The sequence below is a fragment of the Gorilla gorilla genome, chromosome 10 (genome assembly GCF_029281585.2).
Source record: "Gorilla gorilla gorilla isolate KB3781 chromosome 10, NHGRI_mGorGor1-v2.1_pri, whole genome shotgun sequence".
Classification (NCBI taxonomy): Eukaryota; Metazoa; Chordata; class Mammalia; order Primates; family Hominidae; genus Gorilla; species Gorilla gorilla.
In genome coordinates, this window is record NC_073234.2 from 121,797,216 (window position 1) to 121,811,645 (window position 14,430).

Here is a 14,430-nt window from a genome sequence, read left to right on the forward strand (position 1 = left end):
TAATTTATTTAACTATTTTTTTCATTCACTTTTTACATATGTCGGGGGCTGGTGATTCATAGACCAATAAGATATATTTCCTGTCCTCAAGAAATTTTTTATCTTGTAGCTCATTTGTATAAAATCACGTGCTGATCTTCAGTCCATAAAACAATATCAGATGGGCGCAATGGCTCTTGCCTGTAATCCCAGCGCATTGAGAGGCTGAGGCGGGAGGATGGCTTAAGACAGGGAGTCAGCCTGAGAAGCATAGTGAGACCCTGTTGTTACAAAAAATTTAAAAATTAGCTACGTGTGGTGGCACATGCCTCTAGTCCTAGCTACTCGGGAGACTGGGGCGGGCGAATCACTTGAGGTTAGCAGTCCGAGGTTGCAGTGAGCTATGATTGTGCCACTGCACTCCAGCCTCGGCGACAAAGGGAGATCATTTCTCAAAAAATAAAATAAAATAAAATAAAAAATAAAATCAGCAACCCCTTTGAATCAAGTGTTAGCCAATGCCATGAAGCAGTAGTAGAAAAGGTAATCTCTGATTCACAAGATTCCTGCCATTACTAAATCAACACTGGTTGAGGAATAAATGATGAAGTTTTTCTTGTTTCCTTTGGGTAGGTGGCTACTTCATTGTTAAAGGAGTAGAAAAAGTTATTCTTATCCAAGAGCAGCTGTCTAAGAACAGGATCATCGTGGAGGCTGATAGAAAAGGGGCTGTTGGAGCTTCAGTTACCAGGTATGGAAAGCAGAGATGGTGTCCTTAAACAATATTGGTCGTTCCATTAGTCCTAAATGGCTGTGTTTCAATACAGAGGGAGCCAGTTATTACCCTCTAAAAGCAGGCATTGTAATATTTAAGCTATCTGCATTCAATTTATTATGAAAGTCTGGAAGCATAGGGTACTGATTTTAAAATTTCAGTGATGGGAGTCTGAGACATTGTTTGAAAAGTCACTGTTTAAGCTGAATTTTATGTTAGCTTATGGAGCATGAAAGGAGATTTTTAAAAAGAAAAAATATAAAACCACTCTTCAGTTTTTCACGCTCCTTTTCAGCCTTTTATGCTCCTTTTCAGCCTTTTACCATTTACATGTGTATTCCTGTATCAGTATGATCAGAGACTATTTGACACTTAATATTGAATGACCTGTATCATGGACTTAACACCCTATTGTTAGTTTTCTAGACCAGCCTCTTTCACAGTGTACTCATTTTTACTACAGTCTCCCTTTCGAGGCTTCTGTAACTTCTTTTTATTTTCACGTGTAATTTGAAATATGGAGGTTAATGAGTTCTGGGAATAGAAAGATTTGTGGCATAGATAAGATGTGAGAGTGCGGTAGTTTCCTGTTTGATAACCTACAATGAATTGATTAACTCAGAGTTTTTGTACTTTTCTTTCTGATGGAGAGGCAGCTAACAGTAATGGTCATTCATGGAGTACTTACTAGGAGCCAGGCAAAATACTAGGTATATTATTTGTCACCTCAGTCCTCCAAGATAAGTGGTACTATTAACATCTCCATTTTACAACTAACAGGCCTTAAGCTCAGGGGTACCTTGACTGTAAGAGGTAGATAGCCTTTGAACCCAGATACGGTTAATTTTACAATCCATGTCTTCCCACTATCTGTAACTTTGGAGCCAAGGCAATTTGAATTTGAATCCTAAAGCTTTGTTTTCTAGTTATGAGGCACTGGAATGTGCAGTTACTTAGCTTCTCTAAGCCTTGGTTTCCTCATAAGTGATTTTGAGACAATACTTCAGTTTGACTATGTAGAAGATTAGAGCTAATATAAGTAACATGGGTAACAATGCGTAGTAGCAGGTAATCTGTGTGTGTTACTAATGTGGTTGATTAGAGCTTTTAAAATGCTTTGAAATCCATTAGGAATTTTATAACTAACACAGATACCAACAGAAGGATATTCCTTTCTTTTGGCTTTACTATATACCAAGACTGTGGGTATATTTTGTTGAATTACTAGTTTAAAAACTCGTATATAAATTCATTTCTTTTTAATTTCCTCATTATGTTTAAGGCCCATATATAAAATTGGCCTTGTATATGTGCTCTACACTGGATCAAAGTAATTCAAGGTAGAGTCAAAGTGAAGTTGGTCAGAAAGTAATTGTCACTCATTCACACACAGAACTTCCATCATAATCTCAAAGTCAAAGAAAAATTTATAGTGTTTTTAAATGTTCACTGAAGTGGCAGCAGGGCAGGAAAGGAATTGTCTTTTTAAAGTACTTATTAGAAAGGACTTTGTGATTGTTGTTGATCAGTTGACCCTTATTGATTAATGATCATTGCTATTATTGCATGTTACTAGCTTGAAACTAAGTGGGGATGCAGTTTAACCAACTTGTATTTACTCATAGCTCTACCCATGAGAAAAAAAGCAGAACCAATATGGCTGTGAAACAAGGACGATTTTATTTGAGGCATAATACTTTGTCAGAAGATATACCCATTGTCATCATATTTAAGGTAAAGCTGCAGCTCTCTTCTGAAAATTGTAAGAATTCTTTCTCTGGTTTATTTACATATGTAATTAGAGATTTGGAGGGTAAGGAATTCTTGGAATAGAAAGATTTGTGATGTAAGTTGTCAGTCATATGATGTATTTTAAATTGAAAGCTGGCTGGGCATGGTGGCTCATGCCTGAAATCCCAACACTTTGGGAGGCCAAGATGGGCAGATCGCCTGAGCCCAGGAGTTTGAGACCAGCTTGGGCAACATGGTGAAACCCCATCTCTACCAAAAAAAAAAAAAAAAAAAAATAGCTGAGTGTGGTGGTGTGCATCTCTACTTCCAGCCACTCAGGAGGCTGAGGTGGGAGGATGGCTTGAGCCTGGGAGGCAAAGGTTGCAGTGAGCTGAGATTGTGCCACTCTGCTCCAGCCTGGACAACATAGTGAGAACTCATCTCTACAAATAATAAAAACATTAGCCAAGCGTGGTGGCATGTGCCTATAGTTTCAGCTATTTGGGTAGCTGAGATGGGAGGATCACACAAGCCCAGGAAGTCAAGGCTGCAGTGAGCCGTGATCATGCCACTGCACTCCAGCCTGGGCAACATAGCAAGACCCAGTCTCAAAACCAAACAAAAAATCAGCTTATTTGTGAATTGTTGGCCTAGAACCCAAAAGACATTTTCCATAGAAACAATATCGAAATGGTATAGTTTTCTCAGATACAGGCATACTTCGGAGATATTGCTGGTTTTGTTCCAGACCACCACAATAAAGCTAATATCACAGTAAAGTGAGTCACACAAATATGTTAGTTTCCCAGTGCATACAAAAGTTATATGTATACTATACTGTAGTCTGTTAAGTGTGCAATAGCGTTATGTATAAACAATATATGCCTCAATTAAAATATACTTTATTGCTAAAAAATTCTAACAATTATCTGAGTCATAATCTTTCAGTGAGTTATAGTCTTTTTACTAGTAGAGGGTCTTACCTCAGTGTTGGTGGCTACTGACTAATCAGAGTGGTGGTTGCTGAAGGTGGCTGTGGCATTTTCTTAAAATAAGACATCAGTGAAGTTTACCACAGCTATTGACTCTTCCTTCATGAAAGATTTCTCTGTAGCACACAATGTTGTTTGATAGCATTTTACCCACAGTAGAACTTCTTTCAAAAATTGGAGTCAGTGATAGCATTTTATCCACAGTAGAACTTCTTTCAAAAATTGGAGTCAGTTGTCTTAAACCCAGTTGCTGCTTTATCAATGAAGTTTACATAATATTCTACATCCTTTTTGGTTATTTCAACAATGTATACAGCCTCTTCACCAGGATTAGATTCCATTTCAAGAAATCACTGTTTCTGCTCATCCTTAGGAAGCAACCCCTCACCCATTCAGGTTATATCATGAGATTACACCAATTCAGTCACATCTTCAGGCTCCACTTCTACTTCTAGTTCTCTTGCTATTCCCACCACATCTGCAGCTACTTTCTTCATTAAAGTCTTAAACCCCTCAAAATCATCCTTGAGGATGGGAATCAGCTTCTTGCAAACTCTTGTTGATGTTGGTATTTTGACCTCTTCTCATGAATCACAGATATACAAACATTCTTTTTTTTAAAGTGAAAGCAAGTTTATAAGAAAGTAAAGAAACAAAAGAATGGCTACTCCATAGGCACAGCAGCCCCAAGGGCTGGTAGTTGCCCATTTTAATGGTTATTTCTTGATTATATGCTAAAGAAGGGGTGGATTATTCATGAGTTTTCTGGGAAAGGGGTGGGGAGTTCCCTCCTCCTTTTAGACCATATAGGGTAACTTCCTGACGTTGCCATGGCATTTGTAAGCTGTCACTGCGCTAGTAGGAGTGTGAGGATGACCAGAGGTCACTCTCATCACCATCTTGGTTTTGGTGGGTTTTGGCTGGCTTCCTTACTGCAGTCTGTTTTATCAGCAAGGTCTTTATGACCTGTATCTTGTGCCAACCTTCTATCTCGTCCTGTGACTAAGAATGCCTTAACCTCCTTGGAATGCAGCCCAGTAGGTCTCAGCCTTATTTTACCCAGCCCCTCTTCAAGAGGGAGTCACTGTGGGTCGAACACCTCTGACATATTTTCCCCCTTCCCTTTTATAAGACAACCCTAGTCCTAAGGTTTATAGAAGGATGAAGCTCCATCTTCCATAACTTCTTCAGGCTGAATAGGAATGATGATATTCCTGCCTAACTATTAGGGTCTCTTGTATTCAAGGGAATCACAGATATTCTTATTGGCATCTAGAAAAGAGTGAATCCTTTGTAGAAGGTTTCCAGTTTATTTTGTCCAGATCCATCAAAGGAATCACTATCATGGCAGCTATAGCCATAAGACTTGAAAGTTGAAATTACTTCTTTATTCATGGGCTGCAGAATGGATGTTGTGTTAGCAAGCACAAAAACATTAATCTCCTTGTACATCTCCATCAGAACTCTTGGTGACTCAGTTCATTATCAATGAGTAGTAATGTTTTTAAAGGATCTTTTTTCTTAGCAGTAGTTCTCAACAGTAGACATAAAATATTCAGTAAACTATACTGTCAACTGATGTGCTGTCATCCAGACTTTGTTGTTTCATTGGTAGGGCACATGCAGAGTAGACATAGCATAATTCTTAAGGGCCTTACGATTTTCGGAATGTTAAATGAGCACTGACTTGAACTTTTTCTAGACCCTCACAAGAAAATCAGCCTGTCCTTTGAAGCTTTGAAGCCAGGCATTGACTTCTCCAGCTGTCAAAGTCCTAGATGGCATGTTCTTTCAATAGAAGGCTGTTTCATCTACATTGAAAATCGGTTGTTTAGTATAGACACCTTCATCAGCGATCTTAGCCAGATCTTCTGAAAAACTTGCTGCAGCTTCTCCATCAGCACTTGTTGCTTCACCTTGCACTTTTATGTTTTGGAGATGGCTTCTTTCCATAAATCTCATGAACCAACCTCTGCTAGTTTCCAACTTTTCTTCTGCCTCTTCCTCACCTCTCTCACCCTTCATAGAATTGAAGAGACTTAGGCCCTTACTCTGGATTATGCTTTGACTTAAGGGAATGTTGTTGTGGCTGGTTTGCTCTTCTATCCAGACCACTAAAACCATCTCCATATCAGCAATAAGCCTGTTTCACTTTCTTATCATGTATATGTTCACTGGAATAGCACTTTTGATTTCCTTCAAGAACTTTTCCTTTGTGTGCACAACTTGGTGCAGGAGGCCTAGCTTTTGGCCTGTCTCAGCTTTTGACACGCCTTCCTTTCTAAGCTTAATCATTTCTAGCTTTTGATTTACAGTGACAGACATGCAACCCTTTTTTTTACTTGCACACTTAAGAAGCCATTCTTGGGTTATTAATTGACCTAATTTCACTATTGTTGTGTCTCAAGGAATAAGGAGGCTCAAGGAGAAGGGAGACAGATGGGGGAATAGCTAGTTGGTGGAGCTGTCACAACACACACATTTATAGATTAAATTTTTCATCTCTTACGAGCACAGTTTGTGGCACCCCAAAACAGTTAAAATAGTAATGTCAAAGAACACTGATTGGCCGGGCGCAATAGCTCACGCCTATAATCCCAGCACTTTGGGAGGCTGAGGCAGGGATCATTTGAGGTCAGGAGTTCGAGACCAGCCTGACCAACATGGTGAAATCCCATCTGTACTAAAAATACAAAAATTAGCCAGATGTGGTGGCACACATCTGTAATCTCAGCTACTTGGGAGGCTGAGGCAGAAGAATCGCTTGAACCCAGGAGGTGGAGGTTGCGGTGAGCCGAGATTGCGCCACTGCACTCCAGCCTAGGCAACAGAGTGAGACTCCATCTCAAAAAAAAAAAAAGAGAAAAAAAAAAAAGATCATTGATCACAGGTCCCCATAACAGTGAAAAAGTTTGAAATATTGCAAGAATTACCAAAGTGTGACACAGAGATATGAAGTAAGCACATGCTCTTGGAAAAATGACACCAATAGATTTGCCTGAAGCAGGGTCAATCTGGAAGCAGGGACAAACCTTAAATTTGGAAAAAACACAATATCTACAAAGCCCAATAAAGCAAAGCATGATAAAAATGATATGTACCTGTAGTTACATAGCAGCCCATTTAACCTGTTCTAAGATGTAAATACTATACACATTCAGTGAACAGTTAAATTGTCGTATTAGTTATCAAGCAAAATAAAAAAATAGTTGGCATTATGTGATACAGTTAGTTGATCCTCAGTATTTGCAAATTCCCTATTTGTGAATTCACTTACTTGCTAAAATTTATACATAACCCCAAAATCAATACTTGTGGTGCTTTTGTGGTTATTCACAGATATGCACTGACACAGAGTGGTAAAAACTTAGAATCACCCAGTGCACATATTCCCAGCTGAGATTGAACAAGGCAACACTCTGCCTTCTTGTTTCAGCCCTCATGCTGTAATCGAGTGTCTGTTTTGCAGTCTATTTAGTGCCGTATATTTTGTATTTTTGTGCTTTGTTGATTTGCAGTATAAGATGGCCCCCTAGTATAATGCTAAAGTGCTGTCAAGGTGTTCCAAAGGGCAAACAGGCTGTGATGTGCCTTCTGGAGAAAATATGTGTTAGATAAGCTTGATAAGCTTTGTTCAGGCATGAGTTATAGTGCTGTTGGCTAACTTCAAAGTTAACTAATCGATATATATTAAATGTCTTTTTTTTTTTTTTTTTTTTTTGAGATGGCGTTTCGCTCTTTCACCCAGGCTAGAGTGGAATGGCGCGATCTCGGCTTAATGCAACTTCCCGTCCAGTTTCAAGCTATTCTCCTGCCTCAGCCTCCCGAGTAGCTGCAATTTCAGGCGCCCTCCACCACGCCTGGCTAATTTTTGTATTTTTGGTAGAGATGGGGTTTCACCATGTTGGCTAGGCTGGTCTCGAACTCTTGACCCTGTGATCCTCCCGCCTTGGCCTCCCAAAGTGCTGGGATTAGGTGTAAGCCACAGCGCCTGGCCTTAAATATCTTTTAAAAGAAACACACAGAAAATAAGGTTCTGTATTGATTAGTTGAGGAAAATGTTGTGACCATAGGCTCACAGGAACCTAGCCCTATATTTTTCCTGGAGCAATGGTTCAGTATTCACTATTCAGTATTTGGTATAATTCAGCAACTTTATAGAACATAACTACCTTGGATAATGATAACCGATTGTATATAGGTATAAAATGAATCTTGATAACCAGTTTACTTGAAATGAAGAGCTCAGATTATTTGAGGAGATACTGGATGCTTCAGATAATTTTAGAAATTTATAGTATTTATTCAGTTTCAATAGTTATGATAGTGGAAATAATTTTTGAGTCAAAATTAGAAAAAAAACAAAGGAAGAGATCCTCTGAGGTTGAACTAAGTTCGTTGAAACGGAAAAGCATTTTGGGTATAAGCCTCAGAGGAGTAAGAAAGAAGGGAATGAGTCTTTACTGTTAAAAGTTGTAATCAGGTGACAGTGTAGGAGTCAGGGAGGAAAGTAGCCCTCAAATCAGTCTGGTGATTGGGGTTTAGGGAGAGAGTATTGGTAAGAGTATTCATAAGTATTGAATGGACATTGACAAGTCAGGTTCTTTAACTCAGGAAGCATCCATGTTCTAAATGCAATTGTGTGAAGAAACTTTTAGGAAATTTTAAACTGTTTATTGTAGCCTAATGTGCTTTTGAGTTCTATAAATGAGATGGAGCCATTTTCTTTTCAGGATGATGATGATGATAGTCTTAGTAGCAGTACCATGATATCAGAGGGCCCAGGAAGAATTCTTAAATATACTTTTTCTTTTCTTTCTTTATGGTTTGCATTTTTTAAGCACAAAAGTAATTTTGACTTTTCTTGTAGGGATCCCACAGTGCCCAATGCAGTGTTTTATGTACATACTGATGAATAAAGAAAATTTTATCTAACGGGGCTGGGTGCGGTGGCTCATGCCTATAATCCCATCACTTTGGGAGGCCAAGGTGGGTGGATCACTTGAGGTCAGGAGTTTGAGACCAGCCTGGCTAACATGGTGAGAAGCCATCTCTGCTAAAAATACAAAAACTAGCCGGGCATGGTGGCTCACGCCTGCCCCAGCTACTTGGGAGGCTCAGGCAGGAGAATTGCTTGAACCCAGGAGGCAGAGGTTGCAGTGAGGCGAAATCCACCACTGCACTCCAGCCTGGGCGACAGAGGGAGACTCCGTCTCAAAAAAAAAAAGAAAACTTTATCTAATGGTGTAGAATTACATCTCCAGCAGAGGGCAGTATGTTCCCATGCATCCAAAGGACTTTTTTTTTTAGAAAGTTTTATAGACACTTGAAGATGCATAGTACTCTTTCTTTCTACCAGAAATTATAAATTAATTATAATGCATATAATCTTCTATCACTCATGGAAAATGCATGACTAGACTCATGCATACATTAAAATCAGAAAACATTAAGTACTGTTTTTTGGCCCGGTGATGAGTTTAATAAGACAGTTTTGCTGGGCGTGGTGGCTCACGCCTGTAATCCCAGCACTTTGGGAGGCCGAGGTGGGCGGATCACGAGGTCAGGAGATGGAGACCACCCTGGCTAACACAGTGAAACCCCGTCTTTACTAAAAATACAAAAAATTAGCTGGGCATGGTGGCAGGTGCCTGTAGTCCCAGCTACTCAGGAGGCTGAGGCAGGAGAATGGCGTGAACCTGGAAGCCGGAGCATGCAGTGAGCCAAGATCACGCCACTGCACTGCAGCCTGGGCAACAGAGCAAGACTCTGTCTCAAAAAAAAAAAAAAAAAAAAAGACAGTTTCTTCTGTCAAGTTTGTTTAATGTTTATATTGTACATCTATACACGCATATGCTTACATACACACAGCTGACTTAAATCCTTTTTAGAATAGGGCTGTAAATTAACAATATGCATATTTATGTAACCAGTAGTTGTGGTTTCAGACTTCTCCCTTTCTGATTATAAAAACATTCCTTGCATTATTTAAATTTAGAAAGCCACTTAAAAGTATATCTACATTTTTGGATATATTTTTCCAGACAATTTTCCTGTGCTTTTGTGATATACACATACATTTTTATTTTTTTCACTTAACAGTGCATTATGAATAGCTTTCCCTGTTACGAATCTGCATCATTATTTTTAGTGACTGTTCTGTAGAAGTTGCATACTTGTGGTGGAATTTACTTAACCACTTTCCTCTAGTGGGGCATTTAGGCGTCATTTTTTTCCCCAAGGCTTTACTCTTAAACACAACCCTAGGATGACTGTTATACATACCTGTTTGTGCACATTGCTGATTGTTTTGTAAGACTTTATTCCTGAGAGTGGAATTTTTTTTTTTTAAACTTGGTGCATGTTGCCAATTATTTTCCTGAAACGTATCCACTACATTCTAATCAGTAAATATTTTAAAATTTTTAGTTTGGATAAATGAGCTAAATATTTTGGTCATAAATGGTCACTTTTATTGGTCTCCCACAATAGGTATGTTTTAATAAATTGATGGGAATTTGTTTGATAACCACTATTTAGACTTTTCCATCTGGGAGGCAGCATAGAGTATTGGATATCTTAGAATCAGACAGATTTAGGTTGAATCCCAGCATCTGCACTTATTAGTTATGTGACCTTGGGCATATTTTCCAGTCTCTTTAAGTCTTGGATAACTCATCTATTAAGGTGAGAATTTTAAGAGAGTTGCTGTGAAGAGCAAACAGGATCATGTATTTTTTGAAAAGTCCTGGAAGGGGAGTGCCCTTTTTCTTTCCTTAGTTGTCTTTATGGTCAGAAACCCAGGAAAACAAATGGGGATTCCAGAAAAGACACATCATTTCTCTTTGAGTGTTGTGTGGCCCTAACACAGACCTTGACAGTCATTAGGACTTGATGGTTGTTGATTATAACCAACAATTGGCTGAAAGTGACAGGAACAGCAGGGTTTCCAGATTCCATGCTGAGTCTGAATATGACGGAGAAAGCTTTTAAGACATAGATCAGCCTTATTTATGGACTTGGATCACTACAAAGGTTCTCCTGCCCATGAATCTTCCCCACTTTACATTTTGTATTCCCAAGTATGCAGCCTGCACTTATGATGGCATCTGTAGTTTGAAAGTTTTTGTGGAAAAGAGGATCAAATTTCAAGGGTGCTGGGCAGTGTTTCCTGGAAACTAGCTTATATAGAAATTTATCTTTTTTTTTTTTTTTGAGATGGAGTCTTGCTCTGTCACCAGGCTAGAGTGCAGTGGCGCTATCTCAGCCCACTGCAACCTCCAACTCCCTGGTTCAAGCGATTCTTCTGCCTTAGCCTCCCAAGTAGCTGGGATTACAGGCATGCACTACCACGCCCAGCTAATTTTTGTATTTTTAGTAGAGACGGGGTTTCTCCATGTTGGCCAGGATGGTCTTGATCTCCTGACCTGGTGATCTGCCCACCTTAGCCTCCCAAAGTGCTGGGATTACAGGCGTGAGCCAACGTGCCTGGCTGAAATTTATCTTCTTTAAAGGGAAACAGTTACAAAGTTAGAGAGGGCTATCACAGTTCTCTTATTACCTGCTGGGACTACTGTGAGTAATAATAGATTGATTTTGGTCTACTTTAAAGAAACATTAGAGATTTCTGAATATTAGATATTTTAAGAAGTTATTTCCTTTCCCGCCTTCACACAATATATTTCAACCTGTCACCATTAGTGTGTGTATCAGTCTCTTCTGCTCATTAGTATTCTTTTTGTCTTTAAAAGTCACGCTTTGTAGATATCTAAAAAGACCTCATGCCACTTTTTATAGTGCATCTCCCCTTATTTTTGTTCAGTGGTATTGCTGATTGCTAGAGTGTAGGGGACCTGCTGAAATGTATTATCTCTGCTATTTTTTCATAAGGTTATTATGTAGGATTTACTTTTGACTTACTAGAAAAAATGATTTCAGATATCTGGAGTACAAAGAGGTCCATATAAAGCCAGTTTTCAGATGTCTAAATTATGTCTTTAAAGTAAAATAGTTGAGCATTTTGCTGTCGTTTCCATAGCAATATGTCATTTATTTGTAGCTGTGACTACTGAAGGCTAAATAGTCATAAAGTCAGTTCAGTCTTTGCAGCTGGTGTGCTTTGATGATAACTTGACTGAGTTATCGCCCCTGTATTTAGTGACTTGATATAGGAAGAGTTTAGTCCTTTTAGAGCAAAGCTTTGGCAGTAATCATGCTTTTTGCACATATGGTGTCATTTACCATGTGCTGGGCATATCTTTGCTTCATAGCTTAGAAATATTTGGAAGGCCTAAGCAGTCTGTTTAGATCCCTGTTAGGACATTTGAGAATTTTATGCAGTTATGAAATCACCACTTAGATTCAGCATCAAGACAACTTGAAGTGGCAATCCATACGTCAAATGAGGAAAGACCTTTTCGTTACAGGTTGAGCATCCCTTATCTGAAATGCTTGGGACCAGCAGTGTTTAGGATTTCAGGTTTTTTTTTTTTTAATTTTGGAATATTGGCATTATCCTTATCCTTATGGTTGAGCATCTCAAATCCAGAAATCCAAAATCTGAAATGCTCTAATGAGTATTTCCTCTGAGTGTCATGTCTGTACTCAGAAAGTTTCAGATTCTGAAAGCTACTCATGGTCGCCTGTGCCTATAGTGCCAGCTATTTTAGAGGGTAAGGTAGGAAGATTGCTTGAGCCCAAGAATTTGAGGCTATAGTATGCACTGCAGTTGCAACTGTGAATGGCCTCTGCACCCCGGTCTGGGCAACATAGTGAGACCCTGTCTCTTAAAAAAGTTGGCTGGGCGCAGTGGCTTTGGCCAGGCGTGGTGACTTACACCTGTAATCCCAGCACTTTGGGAGACTGAGGTGGGTGGATCACTTGCAGCCAGGAATTTGAGACCAGCCTGGCCAACATGGCAAAACCCCATCTGTACTAAATACAAAATATTAGCTGGGCATGGTGGCAGATGCCTGTAGTCCCAGCTACTTGGGAGGCCAAGGCAAGAGAATCACTTGAATCCGGGAGGCAGAGGTTGCACTGAGTTGAGATTGCACCACTGTACTCCAGCCTGGGCGACAGAGTAAGACTCTGTCTCTAAAAAAAAAAAAAAAAAGCAAAACAAAAAAACAAGCAAAAAAACTCTCTCCCCCCCAGTTTTTTTTTTAAGTTTCATATTTTGGAGCATTTTGGATTTTCAGATTAGGGAAAATTAACCTGTGTTATTTAAACACCAAAGAAATGAATTCTGTTCTAATATTTGTGACTGGCTACTTGCAGACCAAAGAGAAAGTGTAGATGATTTTATATATGTGCCATCACCATCAAAGTAAATGCAACTCAGTGTGCTTGAGCTAAGAATAATCTAGTTTTGTTTGTTTGTTTAAAAATTAGAACTGGTAATTTTTTTTAGGATTGCTATCTTTTAATCCATGAAAGGCTTAGTGTTTTAATGAAATCGTGTAATTTTTAAATAGTGGAGCTTATTTCTAGTATCCATTTGATAAATGTTTCCATATCAAATTGGAGGTTAAAAAAAAAGACTGCTAAAACTATAGAAAAAGGTCTTGCATCCTGAGAACTTGTTTGCAAAAAAAAAAAAAAGAACAGAATAAATTGTTTTAAATTCAGATAGTGAATTTAATTCCAAAAGTTGGTATATTAGTTATCTGTGCTGTGTAACAGATTACGGCATAGCTTCTATTCATTGGGAATTTATGACTTGCTTAGCTGGGTGGTTCTGGCTCAGAGTCTTTCATGTGCCAGGATGTCAGCCACAAGCCGAGCGTAGTGGCATGTGCCTGTAGTCCCAGTTACTCAGGAGGCTGAGGTGGGAGGTTCACTTAAGCCCAGGAGCCTGAGGCTGTAGAGCACTATGATTGCACCTGTGAATACCCACTGCCTTCAGCCAGGGCAACATAAGCAAGACCCCTTCACCAAAGAGAACAAAAGAAAAGATAATCAGCCAGGGCTGCAGTTATCTGAAGGCTGAACTGAAGCAGCCTGGAGAATCTACTTCCAGGATAACTCACCCCCATGGCAGTTGACAGAAAACTGCAGGTGCTCATTGGCTGTTGGTAAGAGGACATAGTTTCTCACCACCGGACCTTGCCACAGACTGCTTGTGTGTTTCCATGACATGGTAGCTATCTTCCCCCAGAGAGAGCACTTTCAGACAGAGCAAGCAGGCAGCTATAGTGCCTTTTATGACCAATCCTTCAAAGTCATCATATGTGCCACCTTCACATTTTTTTCTATAGAGGTGAGGCATTGAGCTTAGCCTGCACTTGGGGTGGGGAATTAGTCTCCACCTTTTGAAGGGAGTATCAAAGAATCTATGAAGGTTTTTAAAACCACCAATGTTGGCCTAAAAGGGACATGGGATCTATTCAGATTTCCCCCAAATCTTCAAAACTTTCTATAAGTTTACATCGGATCCTAAAGTATCCTAATCAAATTTTTAGAATGCAGACCACTGAAGGTCAAATGTAGAATCATAGCATTTTGAGCTGGAAGGGATCTGGTTTTTCATTTATGCAAATGAGAAAACAAAGGCAAAGAGGTTGCATGACAGTAGTAGTTGTAATGTCTGTGTGTGTTGTTGGTATTATATTAGCACAAACATCTCAGATCTCTGGACTTTTAGATAGATGCCCCTGTTGTACTGAGGATAATGTCCTTGATTTTCTGCATTGGAACTTGGGATTTGATTTTCCCTTCCTTTCTTTTTTGTGTGGAGAACTGGGAACTAGGGCATCAACACTAACTAGACAATTATCCTCTGGTTCTGTCTTCTCTACAGCTGAAGGAAGAATTTTAATGCAAACATAACTTTTCCCCTCACTTCTAAGAAGCTGACTATTACTCTTCCAGGAGAGATTTAGTGAGATTATGCTGTGTTCCTTGATATGGCAAAATTCCAGGCAAATGTGTGAAGGAGTGAGCCCTAGTACC

General features: G+C 39.3%; 1 protein-coding gene across 1 annotated transcript in view; it reads left to right on the plus strand.

Annotated features, from left to right (window-relative positions):
• The window catches only part of POLR3B (RNA polymerase III subunit B), a 147,506-nt gene that overhangs the window by 20,668 nt on the left and 112,408 nt on the right, over positions 1-14,430 (plus strand). The window contains exons 8-9 of the mRNA XM_019038901.4: positions 613-730; positions 2,380-2,488. Coding sequence (XP_018894446.1) covers positions 613-730; positions 2,380-2,488 — 227 coding nt within the window. The remainder of the gene's footprint in view (positions 1-612; positions 731-2,379; positions 2,489-14,430) is intronic.